General features: G+C 42.5%; 2 protein-coding genes and 1 long non-coding RNA gene across 6 annotated transcripts in view; 2 read left to right on the top strand and 1 right to left on the bottom strand.

Annotated features, from left to right (window-relative positions):
* The window catches only part of myo15b (myosin XVB), a 278,965-nt gene extending 275,221 nt beyond the window's left edge, over positions 1–3,744 (top strand). The window contains exons 57-59 of the mRNA XM_059653562.1: positions 2,143–2,276; positions 2,629–2,769; positions 3,363–3,744. Of these exons, the coding sequence (XP_059509545.1) occupies positions 2,143–2,276; positions 2,629–2,769; positions 3,363–3,428 (341 nt within the window). The 3' untranslated portion in view covers positions 3,429–3,744. The remainder of the gene's footprint in view (positions 1–2,142; positions 2,277–2,628; positions 2,770–3,362) is intronic.
* Positions 3,745–6,469: 2,725 nt separating this feature from the next.
* Positions 6,470–27,069, top strand: part of LOC125463732 (uncharacterized) — a 64,445-nt gene continuing 43,845 nt past the window's right edge. For 2 of the 3 annotated variants that reach the window (XR_007249895.2, XR_009447092.1), the window contains exon 1: positions 6,470–6,586. This is a non-coding gene — a long non-coding RNA (uncharacterized LOC125463732). Of the gene's footprint in view, positions 6,654–27,069 lie in introns of all 3 variants that reach the window. The other variant, XR_007249894.2, reaches the window with a different exon arrangement.
* The window catches only part of recql5 (RecQ helicase-like 5), a 104,813-nt gene continuing 90,655 nt past the window's right edge, over positions 12,912–27,069 (bottom strand). Inside the window, exons 16-19 of one of the 2 annotated variants that reach the window (XM_048555356.1) lie at positions 21,621–21,729; positions 21,305–21,550; positions 21,035–21,107; positions 12,912–13,454 (exon numbers count right to left, since the gene is read on the bottom strand). In XM_048555356.1, coding sequence (XP_048411313.1) covers positions 13,360–13,454; positions 21,035–21,107; positions 21,305–21,550; positions 21,621–21,729 — 523 coding nt within the window. In that variant the 3' untranslated portion in view covers positions 12,912–13,359. The other variant, XM_059653849.1, reaches the window with a different exon arrangement.

Here is a 27,069-nt window from a genome sequence, read left to right as displayed (position 1 = left end):
CATTTGACCCATGTTAAAGGCCCCCTACTGGGCAACAAGTGTACACCCAGCATGCCAAGCCCATTGACAGTGTATACTAGTTTCTGACAGACTTATCAGTTTGCTCAGCATTAGTGTGTACACCCATCAGCCTCATCCAAATCCCATAGAACAGAACTGGTGTGTGACCCCAGCAAGCGAGCACATCGTTATTCTTTCCACTTCTGGATGGACATCATTACATGCAAGTTCTTCCTCTATCCTAAACAGTATAATAGACAGCGTCTATTTGTCTCTGAACTAGTGGCTACAAATATATGATGGTGTTTCTTCACCTACACTGGCACAGAAATTCCAGTCAGGGTGAGAAACCCCATTTCCAGACCTGAGCAGACAGAAAAATGAAGAGGCACACTGAGAGAATTTCCAGTCTGAAAATTCCTGGATAGAAATCTCCTGTTACAAAAAGAAAGAGACCAGTCCAGAAATATTTGCAGCCAGTCATCAGAAGGTTATTGTTGAAACCAATGACAATCCCCACGGTCAGCCACTTTGACAGCTTCAGCTGATTGGATGTCAAATGTGTTAAGGCCAGGGTGTGGTATGGTGGGTGAGTGCATAGGTTTGGGAGAGTTGGAGTGGTTAGCCGGTCCAAGGGTCTCAAGGTTTGGGAGTGGCTGGGTTCAGGAGGTTTTTAGTGCATATTAGGTCTGAGGGCCTCAGGTAGAAGGGGGAGGCTGGGTCCAGCAGGGTTGGAGTGAGTGTTCTGTCTAAGGATCTCAGCAGTTAGGAGTGGGAGTGATTGGGTCTGGCTGGGTTAGTTTGAGTGTCCTGTCCAACAGCCTCTCCAGCTGGGAATGGGATAGGCGGAGTCCAGCAGGTTTGGTTTCGGTAACTTGTCTCAGGGGTCAAGGGGTCAGGTAGAGGAGGGAGAAGAGGTACCACTGTCCAATTAGGGATTGGTGGTGCTTCTCAGATCCAACAGGGTTAGGAGTAGCTATTGTGTGCTAGAGTTGAGGAATGTGACAGGGATCATGTCCAGCAGAGCTGTGGCCAGTGATGGTGTCAGGTTGGGAGATTGTCTGACACAGCTGGGGACAGTGGAATGACTAAAGTCAGTGTTGTTGAATTTGAGAGAAATATTGAGGCCAATGGTGATGGAATAGGGGTGGAGTGGAGGAGAAAGAGAATAGGTGGCAGTTCTGGCTTGGAGAAGGGGTGTCCATTCAGAATGGGTTAAGGTCCAGTGAGGTATGAGGTGAAGAAGCATTTATGTCAGGTTGGGGATGGGATCTGACAGGTCCAGTTAGGTTGGTGGGGAGAGGGTTATGTTGAGTCAAGTTAAATTTGTTCTGCAATCTCTATTAAAGCCGTAATAACTGCAGATGCGGTAAATCAGGAACAAAACCAAAGTTGCTAGAAAAGCCCAGCAGGTCTGGCAGCATCTGTGAAGAAAAAACAGAGTTAATGTTTCGGGTCTGGTGGCCCTTCCTCAGAACACTGTTCCCCAGACCTGAAACGTTAACTCTAATTCTTCTGCAGCATATGTGAAGGAAAAAACAGACAATTCAACTAGTACAGTGCAAGCACCAGATGCAATAACATTTTCAAAAGTGTAAAATAACTTCAGTGGAGAGGTAGATGAAGCCCTTTCATCCCTGGCATTCTTCAGGGTGATGGGGTTCTGTCATCTCATTGGCAATGTCATTTATATGGAAATGTCTGCTTTAAGCTAGCCTGACTATCAAAAAACTGGGATGTTACAGGTAACAAGAATGGGATGTTATAGGTAACACAATAAAGTTATGGCAATGTGAGGATTCTGAGAGAATTTTGTTTATTCAGCAGTTTATGATATGTGAAATGAGTGACTCTGAACCATTGTAGAATAAAGAAGATATGCTTCCATCATGGCATTGGATTTTCAGGTGCATACATTTCCATTGTTGTACAGCCCATATCAGGTACAAAGTAACTCAGTAAGAGGTCTGATGGCATGAGCAACATTAATAAGGTCAAACTAAGTGAAAAACCCTATCACCACCCACTGGACAGGCAGTCTAATATAGTCCAGTGCAACAATCCCTCTGATTCCTTCCCATGCTCAATTTGGTATTTACAAATCTGGAATGACACTCTGTTTTCTCTTCCTTCCATGTTCAGGTGAAGTGAAGGCTATGCCACTATTTGGTTACAATATCTTCACTGTGAAAAAGACAAGTGAACATTGGATACCAACTCCATGCATTTTAGCAGTCAATCAGGAAGAACTAATTATCTTAAATGAGAATACCAAGGTATAGTATACTACATGCTCCAAATTTCTTGGCAATCTGCTCTGTCAAATAAATTCCACGTAAGGATACATTGGACACTAACAGCCTACATAAGTGTCACATTACTCCAGGCACATGACGCCTGACAGATACCTATATGGGGACACTCAGGAAAGTGGAATTATGGCCACTGTGATGACATTAATTAATGGTGGAGCAGGCTGGATGGGCTAAATGGCTGACTTCTGCTCCAATTTCTTATGATGTTATTAACAAACTTGTAGTGTGCTGCTTGTTATTTGATGATATCTCTACACTGTAAGCCTGCCAATTTATAAACATGTTTGATTGTAGAATTAATAATTTGTTGCAGTGTGAGCTCCTAAAGATTCCTCTCATGGAGATCCAGACAATGCGCTCCTTGCACCCAACCGATGGATCAAAAATCCGACAGATGGAAATCAATTTTGGCTCCATAATTAAACCACAGACAATCGCCCTTCAACTGGAAGAGGTAAGAGGATGGGCACAGTTTAAACTGAAATATAAATTACTGCAGCTTAAGAAGTAGGCAAAATGAGTTAGACAGCCTTTCATCACTGCCTTCATCGATTCAAAACAACCACTGAGTCTGACCATGAAATGTAGAGGGGCATGTGAACTATAACATGATAGCCTGCATTAGTTCTTACTTGGTCAGCAATACATAGCTCCAAATTTAGTACTGCTAGGTCCACTCAGAAAAGCCAAAGTGACATGAATGGAAACATGATGAAGTGGTATAAGAGGGAGTTCTCTTCTGAGTTCGTGACTGAGCATCATTGTTGAAAGGGAACAAAAGGAATTATGGAAATATGCACAGAGAGGCCTACACGGTATTCAAGCATAATTGATGCAGATACTGGGTGCTTGATGTTATTTTTCTTTAATAAGCCATCTCTCACCGGAGGGGTTAGATACAATCTGTTGCAGTTAAGCATGGAGCTGCATATCAGTCCCAGATCTATCAGCAAATTGTAATGCAGTCACGGTGGAGTATTTGCTTGTGAGAAATCAAGTAATAGCAAGAACCATTATTTTGACCGTTGCCATTTTATTTTTCCTCAGGCCAGGAAAGTCTGCCACATAATCGCAATGATCCTTGATGAGTTTTCAATGCACAGCAACACATGACCACACGTGAATGCAAAATCCAACCAGTTGAAAACGCTAATTGAGCTGCTAAATGAATTATCACTTTCATTAAAACATAACCTATTAGGAGCAGAATGCACTCATCATCTTGCATGAAAATCACTATGGGTAATGAGCTGGGACCAGCAGCTGTGACTTATCTTCAATTGTACAGTAAAGAGAAAATAAAACAGGAACAGCCGTTGGAATGTTGCCCAGTTTGGGCTCTTGTCTTTGTGTCTTGCTTGGCTCTAGGTAGCAGACAGGCTATGTAGTGGAATAGAAGAACACTCAGCCATCATTGCGTGGAAGATTTACAATAACGGCCTGTGCATATAACTCTAAACTTAAATGTAATAAACCAATTTACAGCATTTCCCAGAATTGTTATGAAAATATTTTCAGGGAGCCACATACAGTACAGCAGGTGATAAAAAGCTGGGTCAAAAGGGCCAGTGTTTTTTTCCAGGGAAATCCGAAAGAAATGGAAGAGATGTGGGTTGGGAATTCTAGAGTTTAGGGCAAGGTGACTGAAGACACAGCCACTAATAGAAGGGTGATTAAAACCAGGGATGCACAAAAGGCAAGAATTACAGGACTGTGGAGCTTTTGGAGAGGGTGTAGGGTATTTACAGAGATAGGGAGGGTGAGACCACAGAGGGTGAAAACATGGCAGAGGATTTTAAGTAAAATGCTGGGAATATCGAGGGGATGAAGGAGCGGCCATAGGGGAGATGATGGCCTAGTGGTACTGTCACTAGATTATTAATCCAGAGACCAGGATAATATTCTGGGGACCTGGGTTTAATTCCCACCATGGCAGACAGTGGAGTTTGAATTCAATAAAATATTTGGAATTAAGTATCTAATGATGACCACGAATCCATTGTTGATTGTCGGGAAAAACCCATCTGGCTCACCAATGTCTCTTTCGATTCCTCCCACTTCCTACAGACAAAGGGGGTGGCCATGGGCACCCGCATGGGCCCAAGCTATGCCTGCCTCTTTGTAGGTTACGTAGAACAGTCCCTCTTCCGCACCTACACAGGCCCCAAACCCCACCTCTTCCTCCGTTACATTGATGACCGTATCGGCGCCGTCTCTTGCTCCGCACAGGAGCTCGAACAGTTCATCCACTTTACCAACACCTTCCACCCCAACCTTCAGTTCACCTGGGCCATCTCCAACACATCCCTCACCTTCCTGGACCTCTCAGTCACCATCTCAGGTAACCAGCTAGAAACTGATGTCCATTTTCAAGCCTACTAACTCCCACAGCTACCTAGAATATACCTCCTCCCACCCACCCTCCTGCAAAAATTCCATCCCGTATTCCCAATTCCTCCGCCTCCGCCGCATCTGCTCCCAGGATGAGGCATTCCACTCCCGCACATCCCAGATGTCCACGTTCTTCAAGGACCGCAACTTTCCCCCCGCAGTGGTCGAGAACGCCCTTGACCGTGTCTCCCGCATTTCCCGCAACACATCCCTCACACCCTGCCCCCGCCACAACCACCCCCAGAGGATCCCCCTCGTTCTCACATACCACCCCACCAACCTCCAGGTACAATGTATCATCCTCCGATACTTCCGCCATCTACAATCTGACCCCACCACCCAAGCTATTTTTCCATCCCCACCCTTGTCTGCCTTCCGGAGAGACCACCCACTCCGTGATTCCCTTATCCGCTCCACACTCCCCTCCAACCCCACCACACCCGGCACCTTCCCCTGCAACCGCAGGAAGTGCTACATTTGCCCCCACACCTCCTCCCTCACCCCCATCCCAGACCCCAAGATGACTTTCCATATCAAGCAGATGTTCACCTGCACATCTGCCAAAGTGGTATATTGTATCCATTGCACCCGGTGTGGCTTCCTCTACATTGGGGAAACCAAGCAGAGGCTTGGGGACTGCTGTGCAGAACACCTCCGCTCGGTTTGCAACAAACAACTGCACCTCCCAGTCACGAACCATTTCAACTCCCCCTCCCATTCTTCAGACGACATGTCCGTCATGGGCCTCCTGCAGTGCCACAATGATGCCACCCGAAGGTTGCAGGAACAGCAACTCATATTCTGCTTGGGAACCCTGCAGCCCAATGGTATCAATGTGGATTTCACAAGCTTCAAAATCTCCCCTTCCCCCACTGCATCCCAAAACTGTCCAGTTCTTCCTCTCCCCCCACTGCATCACAAAACCAGCCCAGCTTGTCCCCTCCCCCCACTGCATCCCAAAACCAGTCCAGCCTGTCTCTGCTTTCCTACCCTGTTCTTCCTCTCACCCATCCCTTTGTCCCACCTCAAGCCGCACCTCCATTTCCTACCTACCACCTCATCCCGCCTCCTTGACCTGTCCATCTTCCCTGGACTGACCTATCCCGTCCCTGCCTCCCCACTTATACTCTCCTCTCTACCTATCTTCTTTTCTCTCCATCTTCGGTCCGCCTCCCCCTCTCTCCCTATTTATTCCAGTTCCCTCTCCCCATCCCCCTCTCTGAGGAAGGGTCTAGGCCCGAAACATCAGCTTTTGTGCTCCTGAGATGCTGCTTGGCCTGCTGTGTTCATTCAGCTCCACACTTTGTTACCTTGGATTCTCCAGCATCTGCAGTTCCCATTATCACTGGTTCACTACTGTCCTTCCCGGAAGGAAACTGCAATCCTTACGTGGTCTGGCCTACATGTGACTCCAGACCCACAGCAATGGGATTGGCTCTCAACTGCCCACAGTGCAATTAGGGATGGGCTGCCTAGCCAGCGATGCCCTCACCCTGTTAATGAATAAAGGAAAGACAAGAATGACAGTAAGTGGAACTTCATCAGTAACTTTTCATTACAATTGATTTGAATGAGAACTTTAAAACTCTGGCATTGGTTACCCAGGAGCCCATGGGCAATGCAGTGTAATTTTTTCGGCTGCTTCATCAAAGACAAGAGAAATTGCCTAACAATCCCCAAAAATGATGCAAAATGTGACAATCTCTTAAGCATTCCCTTGGCAACGGTCCGCCATCACCTGGTCCCCTTACTGCGCAGGCGCTAGGCCCCGGGCCCTGCTTTGCGCTTGCTCGCTGCTGTCGGCCTCAGGGAGGATCGAGGGTGAAGTGGTGAATGCGGTCCGGGAGTACCAAGGACTCGGGTCCGCTATCGGGACAGATGTGAGGGCCAAAGGCAAAGCTTTCTCTCATTATTATTCCGCCATTTTCTGCAGCCTAGGTTGAGGCCGTAAGTCACGCGCGAGAAATTCAGGGACTGGCTGCTATCAGAGAATTCCTTTGCCAACTTGTCAAACCAATGCCAGTGCTAACCATACACCATCCACTGGCACTAGCTGAACTATACCAGTATCATTATCCAAACCGTACCAGCGCCATTACCTAAACCGTGCCAATTAGCACGACTTAAATCTTTCGCTAAGGAAAGACTTACTGGCATTGGAGGCAGTTCAGAGATGGTTCCCTTGGTTGATCCTGGGTAAGGAGGGATTGTTTTTAATAATATATCAGTGTTGTGTAAATTACCACAAGCTACCTATAATTAGGCTATTAGTAAAAAAAATCTCAAAATACTGAAACAATTACTTAATTTTGAATGCACAGACCCCCTCAAGTCAGCAAGTTACACCTCACACACAACTTAGATATTATACAATTCAACTTAGATATTATATAATTAATGGTGGCATTTTGCTACAATTCCAGCCAGCAGAGGTCCAGTGTTCGATTCTTGTGCAGTGTGGTTCTCCAAAGTTCTGCTGAAGAATCCTGAATTTGAATTCTTATAGGATTTTCTGTCTTCCGCAGCTCCTGATATGACATTATTGACAATCCTTTAGATCTATTCATCTCCTATACTGAATACATTTCTCAAGTAAACAAGTCTGTAGATGCTTCTCTGTTCCATGTTACATTTTAGTATTAACTTGCAAAATTTAGACAGACCTTGGCAATTAACCCCTTCGCCTCAGGACATTCCTTATGCAGCCAATCTTAATTTCCCATTTGTCACATGGCAACAAATCGTTACCTCCACTCCGCCAGGAAACTGCATGTTTTTATTGCTTTGACCCCTTCTTCCCAAGGATGGATGGGTGTTTGGCTGGCTGGCAGGCATGTTGTTTTTAATTCCTTCATAAATTTCTCTTTATCCCTTTCATCTTAGGACACAGGTATTCCCGATAAAAAGTTATTGCTAATTTTTTCAAAGCTAGTTATCAAAACTTTGAAGTTTACAGTATCATAGCATTTAGAAGAATGAGAAAAGAGCTAATTAAAATATATGTTAGGACATAAAGGAGAAAATTGGTTGCCTAAGACAGTTGAAGCTGTTGCATTAAGTATGTTCAAGGCTGAGATAGACATTTCTAATCAGTAAGGGAATCAAGGGTCATGGTGATGACCGGAAAATGGAGGTGAGGATAATCAGATTAGCCATGATCTCGTTGAAAAGCAGAGTAGACTTAGTGTGCCTAACAACCTATTTCTGCTTGTATGTCCTAGGATCTGAAAGTATATGTACTTCGAAAATGTGTCATCTGATTTTAAAAATACTTTGAGACATCCTGTAAAGACCACAATAGAAAATCCAAGGTTCTGTTTATGTAAGATATTGGAGATATCAAGACCAGGATTGACATATTATGGACAGAAGTACAGTCAGGTGAAAGACAGGTTATGAAAGTATTGGTAGTAAGCAGTTTTAGTGATGAGTAGATGAAGTTGGTCAATAAAGATGATATTTTATGTGGCTTGGTAGTGAGAGAGTTAACATTTCGGTTTCTAATTATGGGTCATCAACCTGAAACATTAATCTTTCTCTATAAATTTTGACTGATTTGATTTAGTTTGATTTACTATTGTCGCATGTACTGAGTTAATGAAAAGTATTGTTTTGCATGCTAACTAGACAAATCATACCTTACATAAGTACATCAGGGCAATTGAACACAATGCAGAAGATAGTGTTACAGCTACAGAGAAGGTGCAGAGAAAGATCACCTCTGATGCACGAGAGGTCCATTCATAAGTCTGATAACAGGAGGGAAGAAGCTGTTCTTAAATCCATCTTTTTAAACTTTTATATCTTCTGCCCAATGGAATAAGTATAACTGGGGTGAGGGATCCTTTATCACGTTGGCTGCTTTCCCAAGGCAGTGGGAATTGTACACACAGACTCATTGGAGGGAAGGATGGTTTAAGTATGGACTCACAACTGCATTCACAACTCTCTGTAATTTCTTGCACTTTTTGGCAGAGCACTTGCCATCCAAAGTTGTGGTGCATTTGCGTAGGATGCTTTCCAAGGTGCATTGATAGAAATTGGTAAGAATCATTGCGGACATGCCGAATTTCCTTAATTCTCTGAGGAAGTAGAGGCCACAGTGTGCTTTCTTGACTGTAGCATCAACATGGATGGACCTGGATAGATCATTGGTGATGTTTACTCCCTGGAACTTGAAGCTCTTGACCACCTCCACCTCAGCAACATTGCCACACACTCCGCTTCCTGAAATCAATGACCACCTCTTTCATTTTGCTGAGATTCGATGGAGAGATTGTTGTCTTTACTCCCTGCTACTAAGCTATCTCTTTCTTGTACTCTGTCTCATCTTGTTTTGAGATGGTGATGGTGTCAACAGCAAATTTGTAAATAGAGTTAGAGCTGAATTTGGCCACACAGTCTTGAGTGTGTAAGAAGCAGAGTAAGTGGCTGAGAATGCAGCCTTGGGGCCTGATAAGTATTTCTAGTATTTTTTGCTTCTGTTTCAGATCTCCAGAATGCTCAGTATTTTGCTTTTACCAAATTGATGCCCAAAATGTGCAAGTTATCTTACGAAGAAAAGATTGGAGTTTAGATGAGTGAAGCATGACTTGATAATTGTATAGGATACTACACAGTCTTGACAAGGTTGATGCAGAAACGACGTTTCCTCTTGTGGGCAAGTACGGAACTAGCAGACTGTTTAAAAATTAAGTTTGAGGACACTGAATAGGAGAACTTTCTTTCCTAAAAGTTGTGCATTTTTGGAATTCTTTCTCTCAGAACATAGTAGACGAGGGATCATTAAATACGTTTTAAAACCAAGGTGGATTGATTCTCTTACCCATCAAGAATCTAAGGTCTAATGTTATTGGAGGTAGCTGGAAATGGAATTCACAACAGAAACAGATGAGCCATCTTACTGAATGGCAGAACAGGCTTGAGGGCCCAGTAGCCTACTTCTGCTTCTTATTTGTATATTAATTCTCACTACTTCTTTCGTCTGTTATAATAATGGAAATCCAAAGACCCTCAAGGCAAACGTATACATCTGTGAATGACACAGGCAATGTATTGTGTGGGTCATTAGCAAAAGACGTGTACGTGATAGCCCATAAAGGGATATTACATGACTTAGCTCCTGCATTCTAATATTTTTGTGTACTTACTATACTCATTCTAGCATGTATAAAATTAACTACTGAAGGGAAAACTTGGGTCCTTACGAAATGTAGAGTTGAGCAACAATGTGTAGCATCACCTGTAATCAAGATGACATTTTCATGTGTCCATTCATCAGTTTCACCAGAGCAACTAATCTGAGCTAGAATTAGAATTAGGTTTAAGTACAGAATTACAGTGGAAAGTTTACAATGTCATCCCACATGGCACCACCTTAGATAAAAAGTACCTAAGTATACATCTTAGATACAAAATAGAGAAATAAAGAAAAAAAGTTACTTTACCCTAGTGATTCATATTATTAGCTAGAAAATTAAGAAATAAAGTTAAAAACATAAACATTGTAGTCTTTCATTATTGGCTAGCGGTCAATCAACCACAAGGGGCTTTCACACATGGTCTGACTGGGCTCACAAGCTGCTGACCACCCGCACCAGTCCCCAGTCCAACAACCATTTTTGCTGTATTCTCAGCATTCAGACCATCCCGCTCTGCTTGATCCTTCAAGCCCAGTCTCCAGCCCCCCCCGGTTCTCCTGCCGGGGTCAGGCGTCAGCCTGCTGGCTATCCTGCTCCTTTCCATGCATCCAGCCCGCTCTGTTCTGGCTCTCAACTGCTCCAATAATGTGGTCACCACTCCAAGGTAAGTTTTTTTTTAAAAAAGAGCGAAGAACAGAATAAAAAACAAAAAAACAGGCAGAATAGACGATCCCCAGATTGAGGACCCTGGATGCAGCCTGCTCTGCCGTAGCCTAGGCCGGAGTGGCCATCATGGAAAGCTATTTTCCTAAATTATGCAAAGGTTGAGAAATGTAGAATGAATCATAGAATAATACAGCATGGATACAGGCCCTTCAGCCCAAACTGGTCCATGCTGACCATGGTGCCCAATGTTCCAATTGCCCGTATTTGGTTTATATCCTTCTAAACCCTTCCCAGTCATGTACGGATCCAAATGTATTTTTTTAAATGTGTTGCAGTTGTGCCTGCCTCAACCACTTTCCCTGGTAGCCTATACCGTATACACAGCACTCTTTGCGTGAAGAGGTTGCTGCTCAGGTCCTCCTTAAATCTTTTCCCTCTCACCTTAAACTACGCTCTCCAGTTTTCAATTCCCCATCCCTGGGAAAACGGCTATATGCATTCACCCTATCTATCACCCTCATGATTTTATACACCTCAATAAGGTCACCCCTCATTCTCCTACGTTTCAAGGAATAAAAAGTCCTATCCTGGCCAACCTCCCTATAACGCAGTCCTGGCAAGGGCTCCATGAATCATCTTTGTACACCTTCCAGTTTAACAATGTCTTTCCAATAACAGGGTGACCAAAACCTGTACACAGTACTCCAAGTGCAGCCTCACCAACAACTTTTACAACTGTAACATAACATCCCAACTCCTATACTCAATGCTTTGACCAATGAAGGCCAGCATGCTAACTGCCTTCTTCACCATCCCGTCTACCACTTTCAACAAACTATGTACTTGTACTCCTGGGTCCCTCTGTTCCAGTCCTCAAGACCTTACCATTTACTATATAAATCCTGCCTTGGTTTGACTTTCCAAAGTGCAACACCTCACACTTGCCTGTACTGAATTGCATTTGCTTATCGATTTTTACCAAAAAGTGACTAGTGTGTTAAGGGGAGTCAATGTTTCACTCAAAACCTTGCCAACCTGTGGAGAGAGAGGTTACTACCAAGTTTTGTTCTTAGCTCGGCTTTGCTTAAAATAAAATCGACAGCTATCACGCTAATTGTATAATGACTTATCACTACACAGGATCACACAGGCAGGGAAATAGACCCTTCGGTCCAACCAGTCCATGCTGACCATTATCCCAAACTAAGCTAGTCCCATCTGCCTGCACTTGTCCCATATCCCTCCAAACATTCATTCATGTACTTATCAAAATGTCTTTTAAATGTTATTAGATTTGATATAAAAATCATCGGTTGTTAAATATTTACTAAAATAACATAGATTGACAGTTGTTTATTGAACTCAATGTTGTGGCATTTTTAATCTTAAACAGATTAACACTTTTTACAACAATTTTATCACTCTTATTTGGCTGTAACAATGTCAGGAACCAACATGTTGCTCTCTAGAACAGCATCCAATCCAAGGTTGAATCAGGGCACATTTTGGCATCAAGAACTCCTAACTAATACTGACATTTTACAATAAGGAGCGTGAAATTACTGAAGACACTGATGGAAGCAATTAAATTTGGTCCAACATGTTTTGATGACCACAAACTCCAAAACGCTCAACATAGCAAGAGGAAAGTCGGGGTCACACATTAGGCAGATGATCTGTTAAGCACCAGTAACATATGGTCAACCGGTTTTGCAGATGCCCAATCAGACTTGAGACAGCGCACAGTAGTTGAAATGATTTACAGCTTGGACATACTCAAAAAAAAAGGAGTCTGCCAGGAACCATTAATTACCATGAAAGGAGGTACCGCTACCAAGCTCTAAAGTCTGTGGGTCTTCACTAATATATTGAAATTTGACAGCCCACAGGCGATTTCAAACCTAAGAATAGGCAGCAGCTCAATTTTGAAAAGCTGGTAATATGTGGAGCCCATTAAGTAAATTCAGTTTACATTATTACAGTGAGGTTATTGTGCAGATTTAACACTAACTTCACGCTGCCATATGTGAAACCTAGACTGAGGTACTTTATTGAAGGAGTACATTCCTTTGACTGGAATATTAAACCAAGACACACTGCCATTCATTTAGAGATAAAAATCCTATTCAAAACAGGGTATTTGCATTCCTAAATGATATAAACCCAGATAACAAAGTGTGGAGACATAATGGGAACTGCAGATGCTGGAGAATCCAAGATAATAAAGTGTGAAGCTGGATGAATACAGCCTCTCTGAAGGAGGGTCTAGGTCCGAAACGTCAGCTTTTGTGCTCCTGAGATGCTGCTTGGCCTGCTGTGTTCATCCAGCTTCACACTTTATTAAGAAAGTGTGGAGCTGGATGAACACAGCAGGCCAAGCAGCATCTTAGGAGCACAAATTGGCCTGCTGCATTCATCCAGCTCCACACTTTGTTATCTCAAGTTCTCCAGCAACTGCAATTCATATTATCTCTGATATAAACCCATCCTTTATTGTGTTTTAGCTAAAGTTAACAGCAGCAACACAGCATGATCAAAATAACAGAATAGTTTAAAGAAACTTTATTCAGGTGAAGTTGTTCCAAATCCCTCAATAATTACACAGAACAATAACCACCCTATAATAATAAATTACTTCATTCTCATTCATCAGCATGGAGAATAAAGAGGCTACATAGAAAAGACTGACAAATGGCTTGTTTCCAACCACAGAGATCACTCTCGATGGATACAGTCATACCTGAGATTAAGCAGCTTTAAAGCAAAGTTATATTGTAACTGCTAAATGTAATAAACCAATATAAACACAAAGCACATAGTTCCAGCCAACATCAAATAAAAAATGGCTATGTTGATTTGAGGTTTCTCCAATCATTCTCATTCTCACACCTCCTGCAGCTTTTAAAGAAACTGTGGATTAGATGTTGAGCTTCCTCTTTTACTGAAAGAGATTAAAATAAAATGAGCTTAAAATGAATTAAAAATCAATCTCCTAGTAGACATTGCATAATAAATGAGAGCATTCCTGAAATTCTAAGTAAATGTTTAAATGTTTCACTTGAGATCTCTCTCTAACTGAACTACAGTTTGACTGAGTCAATTTTCTCAACATCCCCCAAAACAGAACCTGGCAATGAATTTCCTCGGTAGAAAGTCAGAAACTGAACCTGAGTGACAATAGGAACGTGCATTAGGGCAAGGTCCACAGACTATACCAGACTCAAAGTAGGTAACCCAGTCAGTGCATGGGAAAGAGGAAGCAGTGAGACACGTTGACAGCTTTAAATTCAAGGTAGAAAAACTGGAAGTCCAAATAATAGAGGCATGATGGGATATCTCAGTCCTGTCAAATTCAAAATTGCCAAGACTCAGACCATCATTTCCCAATCCAGAGGACTGGAAGATAGCACTGTTGTTTAAAAGGGTTGAAAAGAATAAGCTGAATAATTGCAGGCTAGTCAGCCTAGTTTGTTAGCAGCAAGCAAATTATTGGGAATAATTGAGAGACAGAATATTGATTGTTACTTAGAAAAGCAGATTAATAAAAGAAAGGGGAGGCAATGGCCCAGTGGTATTATTGCTGGATTGTTAATCCAGAGACCCAGATAATGTTCTGGGGACCCGGGTTCAAATCCCACCATGGCAGATGGTGGAATTTGAATTCAATAAATAACTGGAATTAACAGTCTAATGGTGACCATGAATCCATTGTCAATTGTTGGAAAAAACTATCTAGTTCACTAATGTCCTTTAGGGAAGGAAAATGCAATCCTTACCTGGTCTGGCCTACATGTGTCTCTAGACCCACAGAGATGTGGTTGACTCTTGACTACCTTCAGGGATGGGCAATAAATGCTGCCTAGCCAGTGATGCCCTCATCCCATGAATGAATCAAAAAAAAATCAGCATGAATTTGTTTGGGAAGGTGATGTCTGACTAACTGACATTTTTGAGAAGATTTGATGATGGCAGCAGACTTGGTGTTGTTATATCGATTTTGTGAGGTTTTTAGCAACTTCCTACATGGCAGACTGATCAGTAAACGTTCATGGGATTCAAGGGAAAGTAGCATGTTAAATCCAAAATTAATGTTTTAGTGACTTGGAAGGGCACTTTTAGTAGGGTTCCACAGGTCTTAGTATTGAGCCCCTTGCTGCTTGTGACATTTATCAATAATTTTGATTAATTATAAAGAGAATTATAAAGAGAATCAAAGTTTGAAGATGACAAAAATTTGCCGTGTTATTAATGATAGGAAAAAGCGGTCAACCAGGGAAAAATATTAATAGATTAATCAGATAAGGAGATATGCCATAAACGAATTCAATTCAGAGAACAATAAGGTGATGTATATGGGAAGGGCAAATAAGGCAATGAACTACGCAATAAACGATAGACTGAAAAGCATAGAGGAACACAGGTAATTGGGAATAATCTGAAGATAGCAGGAATCGTACATAAGGTGATTAGGAAGTCAGAGACGATACCTTTTCAAAGTCAGATGTGACATAGCGCTTGTCTAGAACTGCATAAAAGTGTCAAGTGTTGTATGCAGTAATAGTCACTGTGTCACAGTAAAAAGATTTAAGAGGATGTTGGCAAGAATGGAGAATTTTAACAATGAAGAAAGATTGGAAGGGGCTGGGCTGTTTTCTGAGATTTAATTAATGACTATACTGCAATGTCAGCAGTGAATTTTGCTGTTTGTTTATTTTTCTTTGAACTCTGATGTTCAGAGATAGTTGAAATCAAACAGCAGAGTCTGTCAGTTGTGCAGATTTACTGCTGGTTCAAACAGCTATCATAGAGTCCTACAACACAGAGACAGCCCCTTTGGCCCAAACTGGTCCATATAAACCAAAATATCCATCCACGCTAACCACATTTCCCTGCATTTCGTCCATATCCTTATAAATCTTTAGTAGCCATGTATTTGTCCAAGTGCCTTCTAAATGTTGTTAATGTACCTGCTCAACCACTTCCAGCTCATTCCATATGTGTACTACCCTCTGTATAGGTTTATTTCTCCGTTTAATTCCTTTCCCATGTGGTCAGTGCTTTTGTTTCTCTTCCTCTGAACCAAAGTGCCACTGTTTTGATTATCTTTCTCCCCCAAAATTCCAAAACATTGAAATAGCTTATAAAACAATAATTACTGCTCCTAGAATTTGAGCAAATCATCTCCAAACTGAAAATACCTCAAGAAAGCAGCTATTACAGCCACAGTGTCCTATCATTTGGGCGCTGAGGTGACCTCATAGAGGTTTATAAAATCATGATGGGCATAGATAGGGTGAATAGACAAGGTCTTTTCTCTGGGGTTGGGGAGTCCAAAACTGGAGGGCATAGGTTTAAGGTGAGAGGGGAAAGATTTAAAAGGGACCTAAGGGACGACATTTTCACGCAGATGTTGGTGTGTGTATGGAATGTAGTACCAGAGGAAGTGGTGGAGGCTGGTACAATTGTAACATTTAAAAGGCATCTGGATGGTAAATGAATAGGAAGGGTTTAAGAGGAATATGGACTAAATGCTGGCAAATGGGACTTATTTAATCAGGATATCTCATCAGCCTGGGAAGGTTCAACTGAAGGGTCTGTTTCTGTACTGTGCATCTCTATGACTCTACAACTGTATTGTTATGAGCAGTCTCAATAAAATGGACAAAAAAGCCCATTTCCCTCAGCAGGAAAGAGAATGAGCAAGCTGCATATATTGTAAGTAATCGGTATAAGAATGAGAGGGGTACTGATGAGAATGGAGGAGACATGAGATTTGCTGGTTGACTCAGGTGAAAGAAGGCAGACCCTCATGCACAGGAAAGTACAAATACATTTTAAAAAATTTATTTGAAATGCTATAACATGCAAGACTGTGTGGGATTAGGCTGGATTTTGGCCGGACAGGTGTGATGAGAATTGTAAATTTCTACAATAGGGCCAGAAACAACCAAGAGAGCACAACAGACAGCAGAAAGAAGACACAAACCTCGCAAATTAAGCCATCCTAAATATACATCACATCTCTCTGCTAATTAATGCTCACTTACAATAAACTATGTGTATGAAGTGCTTCATTATTTATGTAAAGTGCTCAACTGGTCGTCACCATACTCCTAGATACTTCAAAGTAAAGATATCAACAAAAGATAAACCACAGGAGGACTTATTAATGGGCTCAGTTTCCTCAACCATAAATCAGCAGAGCAGGGTCAAAATTCTGCCTCTACACAAACTAGTGGAACATTTAGAAATTACTGACATAACCAATGGGGTTCAAGAACAACCAAACAACCCCAAAGTTCATTCTCCTCATCCTCTTGCAGTGTTTCTGCACTCTCTTCATAACCTCCTAAATGATCTCCCACTGTGCTACTCATCATCTCCTCTCATTCCTCTGACAGTTTGGATCTAACTGTGGAATATTTTGAACATTTTGTTATGATAAAGGCCTGAAAATAATTATGCATGTTCGTTATAAAGTACGACTGACCCTTCAATGATCATCCCTCATTGATTGAGTGGATTTGCTGATGATACAAAGTTTGGTGTCATTGTAGATAGTGTAGATGATTGTCTAACAATATTCCTTTATAATTTTATGCTAAGTGAATGGCAAAACTGTGGCAGATGGAGTTCTGTGTCAGCCAAGTGTGACACTATCCACTTTGGAGTGGAAAAAGGATGCAGCAGAGTACTTTCTAAGTGATATAAAACTAAATACAGTGGATTTGTAAAGAGACTCGGTAATTCAAGCACAGATTTTTAAAACAGTTGCAGAAAATAATCAAAAAAGCTAATGGAATGCTGGCTTCTTATATCTGGGGTATAAGGATGCAGAAGTTATACAAAACCCACTTGGCATCCTGAGAGCAGATTTAGGCACCATACCTTGGGAAGGTATGAAATGAGACAACATTTCTTCAGGCAGAGTGTGGTGGGCTTGTGGAATTCATTGCCACAGAGTGCAGTGGAGGCTGGGACGTTGGATGTGTTCAAGGCAGAGATTGACAAATTCTTGATCTCAAAAGGAATCAAGGGCTACGGGGGGAGTGCAGGGAAGTGGTGTTGAAATGCCCATCAGCCATGATTTAAATGGCAGAGTGGACTTGATGGGCCGAATGGCCTTACTTCCACTCGTATGTCTTATGGTCTAAGGCTACATGAGCTTTAGAGGGAGTACAATGTAGATTTACAAGAATGATACTCGGATTTCAGGGATTATGTAGTAAGGACAGCTTATACAAGTTGGCCTGTTTTCTCTAGAATTTAGAAGGTTAAATGGTGATCACATCGAAGTCTTCAAGATATTAACAGGAAAAGACAGGTTACGTAAAGGTGAACTATTTCCACTGGTTGGGGATTCTAGAACTAGGGCCAGAATGTACAGGAGAGATGTTAGGAATCACGAAGGGTGGTAGATATTTGGAACTTGCTTCCACAAATGGCAGTGGATGCTGGATCAGTTTTAAATTTTAAATCTAAAATTGCTTAACAATTTTTTAAAAAATCTAAGGTATACAGAGAGAGTTGTGCCACAGATCAGCCATGATCCCGTTGCATGATGAAACAGGATCAAAGGGTGAATGGCCTAGTCCTGTTCCTTTATAGAAGGGACTTAAATTAAAACTAGTTTTAGTTTGTCTCAAACACGAATACTATCAATGCCTCACAATACATTCAGTCCTAAGGCTAATGTACAAAAAAATTCTTTGAACAAACAAGGCAACAGAAGCTCCAGAACTAATATGGAGCTGAGATGAAGTGTACAGGCAGGGGACTGGACACAACAGAAATATCACAACTGTAAATACTGAAGAGTGCAATAATTTTGTTTTAACATTAAAATTAACCACAGATTATCACATGGGGCAGTTAAGGGGATAGGATACTAAAGGCTAGGAATAACAAGAGAGCAGTGATACAGTGAAACACGATTTTAATGCTGCTGATTAACAAAACCATGATTGGTTTGCGATTTTCTACATTAGATTAGATTCCTTTAGATTCCCTACAGTGTGGAAACAGGCCCTTTGGCCCAACAAGTCCACACCACCTCTTGAAGCATCCCACCCAGACCCATCTCCCTATAACCCACATACCCCTGACCACTACGGGCAATTTATCACAGCCGATCCACCTAGCCTGCACATCTTTGGACTGTGGGAGGAAACCGGGGCAGCCGGAGGAAACCCATGCAGACGCGGGGAGAATGTGCAAACTCCACACAGACAGTCGCCCGAGGCTGGAATTGAACCTGGGTCCCAGGCGCTGTGAGGCTGCAGTGCTAACCACTGAGCCACCGTGCCATTATTTTCATGACAATGGGGGACAGTGTTTAAAGTACTTTCCTAGAGTTATTTCCTAAACTGCAATAAAGATTTTCTTGGTCTTTCCCAGGATCTCTAACTGCTGTGTAAGTTAGAAAGGATAAATACTTGCATGCACATATTACAGAAAACTAAACTTCCATAAACCTCAAGGTCTGACCATGTCAAGGTAGTAATGTTGGTTAAAGAGCCAATATCTTTGATTAAGAGTCAAATAACCTGCTGACATAGAGCTGGATGTCTGGGAAATGCACCAGAAATGTTCAGTACCATACAAAAATGCACAAACGACAGTTGGGATTTTTAGAAAGGAACAGAGAAAAATAAGTTGGGGAGAATTAATGAATTAGTCTTAAAATATTTACGTTGGAGATGGTTGCATCTAATGCTCACAAGGTAGAAGTAATTTGGTCCATTTTAGTTCATTTGTCCAGAAAACAGTTGCAATGCTGTCCATAACAACATTCATCTATCTCAGAGTTTGCTTGTAATTCCCAATCCATACATCCAACATGTTGACCATTATTTGAGGAATGTCCAATATCACTTGTGCTCTCATGTTGAACTGACACAGTTAACTCAGATACCTATATTTCCCAGATAATAAAATGTGAGGCTGGATGAACACAGCAGGCCAAACAGCATCTCAGGAGCACAAAAGCTGACATTTCGGGCCTAGACCCTTCATCAGAGAGGGGGATGGGGGGAGGGAACTGGAATAAATAGGGAGAGAGGGGGAGGCGGACCGAAGATGGAGAGTAAAGAAGATAGGTGGAGAGGGTGTAGGTGGGGAGGTAGGGAGGGGATAGGTCAGTCCAGGGAAGACGGACAGGTCAAGGAGGTGGGATGAGGTTAGTAGGTAGCTGGGGGTGCGGCTTGGGGTGGGAGGAAGGGATGGGTGAGAGGAAGAACCGGTTAGGGAGGCAGAGACAGGTTGGACTGGTTTTGGGATGCAGTGGGTGGGGGGAAAGAGCTGGGCTGGTTGTGTGGTGCAGTGGGGGGAGGGGATGAACTGGGCTGGTTTAGGGATGCAGTAGGGGAAGGGGAGATTTTGAAACTGGTGAAGTCCACATTGATACCATATGGCTGCAGGGTTCCCAGGCGGAATATGAGTTGCTGTTCCTGCAACCTTCGGGTGGCATCATTGTGGCAGTGCAGGAGGCCCATGATGGACATGTCATCAAGAGAATGGGAGGGGGAGTGGAAATGGTTTGCGACTGGGAAGATGACATTCCACATTAAGCAGAGGTTCACCTGCACATCTGCCAATGTGGTATACTGCATCCACTGTACCCGGTGCGGCTTCCTCTACATTGGGGAAACCAAGCGGAGGCTTGGGGACCGCTTTGCAGAACAACTGCACCTCCCAGTCGCAAACCATTTCCACTCCCCCTCCCATTCTCTTGATGACATGTCCATCATGGGCCTCCTGCACTGCCACAATGATGCCACCCGAAGGTTGCAGGAACAGCAACTCATATTCCGCCTGGGAACCCTGCAGCCATATGGTATCAATGTGGACTTCACCAGTTTCAAAATCTCCCCTTCCCCTACTGCATCCCTAAACCAGCCCAGTTCATCCCCTCCCCCCACTGCACCACACAACCAGCCCAGCTCTTCCCCCCCACCCACTGCATCCCAAAACCAGTCCAACCTGTCTCTGCCTCCCTAACCGGTTCTTCCTCTCACCCATCCCTTCCTCCCACCCCAAGCCGCACCCCCAGCTACCTACTAACCTCATCCCACCTCCTTGACCTGTCCGTCTTCCCTGGACTGACCTATCCCCTCCCTACCTCCCCACCTACACCCTCTCCACCTATCTTCTTTACTCTCCATCTTCGGTCCGCCTCCCCCTCTCTCCCTATTTATTCCAGTTCCCTCCCCCCATCCCCCTCTCTGATGAAGGGTCTAGGCCCGAAATGTCAGCTTTTGTGCTCCTGAGATGCTGTTTGGCCTGCTGTGTTCATCCAGCCTCACATTTTATTATCTTGGAATTTCCAGCATCTGCAGTTCCCATTATCTCTGATACCTATATTTCCCATACTGCATTGATCATGCTGTAGTGTTTTACCTAGAAGGAAGTTTACAAGTATTCCAAATGCACTCTACAAACCTCATTCATCTCTTTGACTTATGGTAAACCCATCTTTGCAGAACACAACAGATCACAAATGAAGGCAGAGTCTGCTCTTACCATTTCTTTTCATGGTATTCTCTTCAACAACCAGTAAGTGAGAAAGGTGTCGAGCAAAGGCTTTAAACAGATCCTGTAGGAATGTGGACAGGAGGCATTATTCATTACCTGAAGCAAGGACTTTACATTTCCAGCTGAATATATACCAGGCTAAAAGTGAGCACATCAGTAGCTTATCAGTCCTGTGCAAGGCACTGATCTGAGAGTCCCAAATCATGATTAAACAGCTAAGGGTATTCCATTCTGATTATACTAACAATTCAATTTTACCTTAGAAGCAAACCTTCCATCCTTGTAGTAAGGAGTCAGGCATTTGACAACAATGTCTGCTGCCTGTTTCAGTTGTCCTCCTTTAGCTGCAACTGGAGACATCTTGGTTCCATCATTTTTACATAACTGAAACAAGGAGTCAAAGGTCACCTTTTTCTTATTCTGACTGCCCTTAACATCAGGAGGGCATAAGATGGAAGAATTGATGCAGTTTCGTTGTCGTTTCAAGTCCCGTGATCCACGTCCCTGAAAGAATATAGGATAAGTTCAAGATCTGTAGAGCATAAATCAGTGTGTAATTACTAAGGTGACTTACTTCATCTGTTGCTGGTCGTTTCTCACGAGCAAAGGGAGGAACTTCCAATCCTTGGCTTCTTGCATCATCTAGTACTTTCCCAGCAGAAGCTTTCTCCATGTTTCTGACTCTGTCATAATAATACATGTCTAAAAGAATGTCCTGGGTCATGAACAACTGCAACATACAATCCAGTCACAGACCTTCCCCTTTTTATTTGATCAACAAGTGTTGTACACTTCTCTAAAATAAAAACAGAAGTAGGACATTGGCCTCACAAATCTATTCCAGACAGTTAGTGTAATATTGATCTTTACCTCAACAAATTGCTTCACAACAGAAGATTTGATAGAGATATTCAAACCTATGACAAGGCTTTTGTAAAGCAAATAACTTGGAACTGTTTCCAGTGACAAAAGGCTTGGTTACCAGGACACTTATTTCAAGTAATTAGCAAAAGAATCTGAAGCACAGCAATGAAACACTGGGTGGAATCTTATATGGGGCTGAACAATGTGGCCAATGGCTATATTTGTGATTAAATTGGACCAGAAGTCCAGCAAGACCAATCTTGACATCAAGGTCTTCTCACTCCATCTTTTATGCCTTCCTGATGCAGCAAGGTGACCTTCTTGCTAGGCAGCAGCGAGTTGCCAATTCCCGGGGATAATTGCTTGTTAAATGCCTTGGACACAGCCCAACTCACCTCATTAATGTTTAGCATCTATCTTACCAAACTAGCCAAACAAGCTACACATTGAGAAAACTCAAAATGGAAGTCAGAGCAGGTGTCTTACAAATTCAGTGCACCACTTGCTACAAACGTATGCCATGTTGGACCCTGGTCAGGCTCTACAGGCACCAGCCACATGCATCCTACATTCATGAACATTTGGTATCCAATAAATGCCAGCCTCTAAGAGCCCTATGGAACATCTCCAGTACCCTTATAGCAGCTTCAGCACCTATCATTGTAATGCTGCAGAAAGGATACTGTATGCTCAAGGATGCACCCAGCTCATGGACTGAACCAGGCTGCATCTCCAGGCTCTTGATTTGCTGTCATAATGCACAGTCATTTTGAGCCTAATTGGATGCTCACAGCATCCCTTACTTGTAGCGTATTTTTGCACTTTGCCTCCTCAGCCAAACAAACAAGGCTCATATTACTTCTGTCTTGCTTTCCTGTTTAGTGTAGATCAAAAGGAAGCTTCTCGTGGCTGTCAGCAAACCTCAGTCAAACAGGATAGACTTAGGTCAGGGGGTCCCGGTGGTAAGTCAGCCACTCGGGGTAGTCTGAGACAAGATGATTTCCACATAAGGATGAGGAGTTGAACATCAAACAGCCCACTATCCATCACGGCCAGGCAGCATCAGAGGAGCTAGGCCTGGCCTGCTGTATTCCTCCAGCTCCATACTGTGCTGTCTCTGACTCCAGCATCGGCAGTTCTTACTATCTGAGTGGTAAAAACAGACAGGTTTTAAACAAAAAGCTGTAAAAGCAAGCTTTGACTAAGTTCAGAAGGTAGTTGGAGCTTATTTGAGAATTAGTTTTGTTTAAAGTCAAGCAAGAAGACCTGCTGATTCAGGGAAGTATAACATTTTTTGCATGAGTATGCAAAGTGAAATCATATTGATCAAGTCCAATCATTTATGTTCGTTTGCTGAAAAACACTAACAAATTGACGAACCAGATATCTTCTTGAGAATAGCATTTGAGAGCATCTACAGAATATATGAATATTCAGTTCACCTGGTTTCACGCCTTGAGTAAACTATTATTGGGTAATGAAAATCAACTCTGACAAGCAAAAGTGATGGGATCCACTTGAAGAAGCAATTGCTCCCAGTGAATATACATTGTGGGAACGATGATAGAAGAGCCATGGTGCCCACTCAATCTCTATTCAGTGATATGAAAGGACTGTGACAAATTTGAGTGCAGTACTAGATGCTGAGCAGGTAATCAGCTTACCAAAATTAATACCTTTGGTATTGTAAATTTAAGATTATGGGGAGGTGGTGGGGAAGCGGGGGAGCAGAGTAGAATTAACCTTACAAAACAAGAAAAAAAACAAATTATGCATGATAAAAGAAGATTTTGTTCTTTATTGGATGAACATTTGCTTAAAATGCCTTCTCAAGCACAATTCTGATTGTAAGGGCATATGCAGCAGAAGCACCTAGATTGAGTATTATTCTTTATTCACTCTTGGGCATTGCTCGCTGAGCAGAAATTTTATTGCCCATTCCATTTTCTCTTGAGTAGGTAATGGTGAGCTGTCTTCTTTAATGGCTACACAGCCCATGGACCGTAGGTAGCTCTACAATGACCACAGTGGGGGGAATTCTAGGATTTTGACCCAGATGGTAAATGGTTTGGAGGGAAACTTGCAAGTCGTGGCGTTCACGTAGCTGTTACCATTGACCTTCCAAACAGAAGTGTTCGTGGGTTTGGAAGATGCTAAGGATCTTTGGTGAATTTCTATACACAGTACACATTGTTGTTACTAAGCATCAGTGGTGGCGGGAATAAATTCTTCCGGATGTGGTGCTAATCAAGCAGTACACTTTGTCGTGGATAGTGTCAACTTCTTTGAGTGCTGTTGGAGCTGTAATCATCTGGGCAAGTGGGAAACATTCCATAATACTCCTGACTTGTGCCGTATAGTTGACAGACAACCTTGTAGGAGTCAGGAGGTGAGGTACTCACTGCAGTTCTCTAAGCCTCTGACCTGCTGTTGTAACCATTGTGTTTACAAGGGGAGTCAGTTTCTAGTCAATGGTAACCCCAAGGTTGTTGATAATGAGCTTACACATATATAACTCTTGCTGGGTTGTGTTGCAATTGTGTATTATGTCACCATCTCTACAAAGCAAAAGGCTGCTTTTCGTTTCAGCATTTCAGAATGGCTTACCAAATAAGTTTGTCCCTGTACAACTTTACACCTACGACAGTAATACAAAATATTAGCAGTTCATAGTCAATGAGAACTGGAATGTTGAAATTCATTATAAACGGAGTAGAGCATAAAATCTTGCTACAATTGTACAGGGCAGTAGAAGCATCTCAAGTAATGTCTAACTTTGCTTATATGTAATTTGTTTAAAGAGTGATAAGCTTACATTGCGGGCAGTTGGAGAAGGTTTACTCAATTCCTATGATTCAGGTATTTATCTTCAGAAAATGTGGAGCAAACTTGGCCTACACTCTCAGGAGTTTGGATAAATAACGTAATCTTATCGAAACACACTGTGAGGGGTTTTGACACAGTACATGCTGAATAACTGTTTCCACCATATCAGGGAATCTAGAACAGGTCCTAACACAGTATCTCCCATTTAAGGGAGAAAAGAAGATCTTGTTTCCCCCAGAAGGTTTATATGCTGCATCCTAGAGAGTAGTAGAATATATTCAAGGCTGAGTTAGATAGATTTTTAATGACAAGAGAATCAAGGGTTACGAGGCAAGTCAAGTCATGATCTAAATGAACAGTGAAGCAGGGTCGATAGGCTGAATGGCCTACTTCTGTTCTTTTTTCTTACGATCTAAATCACCTAGTGACTTCAAATGTGGAAAATATGTCAATGAGTGCAAACGTTTGGACTAAAGGGTTGTCATACTGTGCATAAGTGCTAGGCAATGTTCATCTGCAACATCAGAGAATTCAACTATTGTCCCTTGACATTCAATGGTATTACCATTGCTGAATAACTCTCATCCTGTCTCTTCAAGGCCTGTCCACCATCTAAGGCACTGTCTAAGGCACAAGTCGGGATTGTTATGGAATACTGTCTAACTGCCTGAATGCAGATCTAATAACACTCAAGAGGCTTGACACAAAGCAGCCCATTTGACTGTGTATTCCATCCATCATTCCTTCTTGCACCCTCAACACATAATTGCAGCAGTATGTACAGGACATACTACAGTAACTCACCAAAGGGTTCTTCAACAGCACTTTCCAATGCTTTCAGCCTCTACCACCTAGAACAACAAGGCATCAGATCTTTGTGTATATTTAATGCTGAGATAGATAGATTCTAGATCAGTAGGGGAATCAAGGGTCATGGGAAAACGGCGGGAAAACGGCAGGAAAGCAGGCATGATCCAGCTGAATGGTGGAGCACGCTCAAGGGATTGAGTTCCATTTGTTCCTGTTGCTAATGGACTTAAACTTTGGAATTAGGGGTGGCACAGTGGCTAAGTGGTTAGCACTGCAGCCTCATAGCACCAGGGACAACTGTCTGTGCGGAGTTTGCACATTTTCTCTGTGTCTTACTTGGGTTTACTCCGGTTTCCTCCCACAGACCAAAGATATTCAGGCTAGGTGGATTGGCCATGCCAAATTGCCCAAGGTGTTCAGGGATATGTGGGTTATAGTTGGATGGGTCTGGGTGGGATGCTCAAAGGGGCAATGTGGACATGTTGGGCCAAAGAGCCTGTTTTCACACTGTAGGGAATCTTAAAAAAAATACCCTCCAAAAGAGATTCTGCTCAAAGCCATATGCCATCCTCATCTGGAACTATGTGGCTGTTCTTCCTTCATTAACACTGGGTCAAAGTCCTGGAACTCCCTAATAGTACTGAGTGCACCTGCACCACAAGGACGGCAACAGTTCACAAAAGTAGAGCTTACAGTCAACATTAAGGGGTGTGAATGGGAGGGGCAAGAATAGGAGACTTGCAAGTTATGACTAAGGTGCAAGCTAGGTCCATACCCATGACAAATAAATACAGGGTATTCAAAGCTAGAGCATTCTGGATGACTAAGAATATTGCTGAGAAAACAAAGAAGAAAAGTGAGGCATATGACATTAGTGTAATTTAGTGTTTGTAGACATGGTGGGCCAAAGGACCTGTTTCTGTGCTTTATGCCTCAATGCCTCTATAAATAAAGGAGGGTTGATATCCAGCGCAGACTTGTTAGATTGATCGATGATTTGTAGAAACATCCAACACAACAACGTTCAGCCCATCACTTCTGTGACTGCTCTTTGAAAGCACTGTCAAAATTCACTCCACTTCCCGTAACCCCTGCTAATTAGACCAGAAGTGCATCTCCAGTTGCCTTTTGAAAGTTGCTTTGAAATCAGATTGCACCAACTTTTTGTGCATTACATTTGTTAACAGTCCTCAGTGTAAATACATTGGTTCTCATTTCTCTGCTTCTCTTGCCATGATTTTAAACCTCTGACTTCAGGTCACTATTTAACAGGAAAAACAGTTGTGCCACATTTGGGTATCAAAATCTTTCATTATTTGAATATCTCTGTTAGATCTGCCTTGACCTTCTCTGCATGAAACCGGTGGACCAGATAATTTAACTCTCTCATCTCTGGTATTGCCAAATCAAAGCTTGCCTACAGTGTTATAAATTGCTAACCACACTCCAGCCTAACCAGTAACATGCAACAAAATTGTCTGCTGCTTGCAAGTAATTTCATCAGACACATCAAGGTGGTCTCA

This window comes from Stegostoma tigrinum, chromosome 22 (assembly GCF_030684315.1).
Source record: "Stegostoma tigrinum isolate sSteTig4 chromosome 22, sSteTig4.hap1, whole genome shotgun sequence".
Lineage (NCBI taxonomy): Eukaryota > Metazoa > Chordata > Chondrichthyes > Orectolobiformes > Stegostomatidae > Stegostoma > Stegostoma tigrinum.
This window is presented reverse-complemented; position numbering and strand designations above follow the sequence as displayed.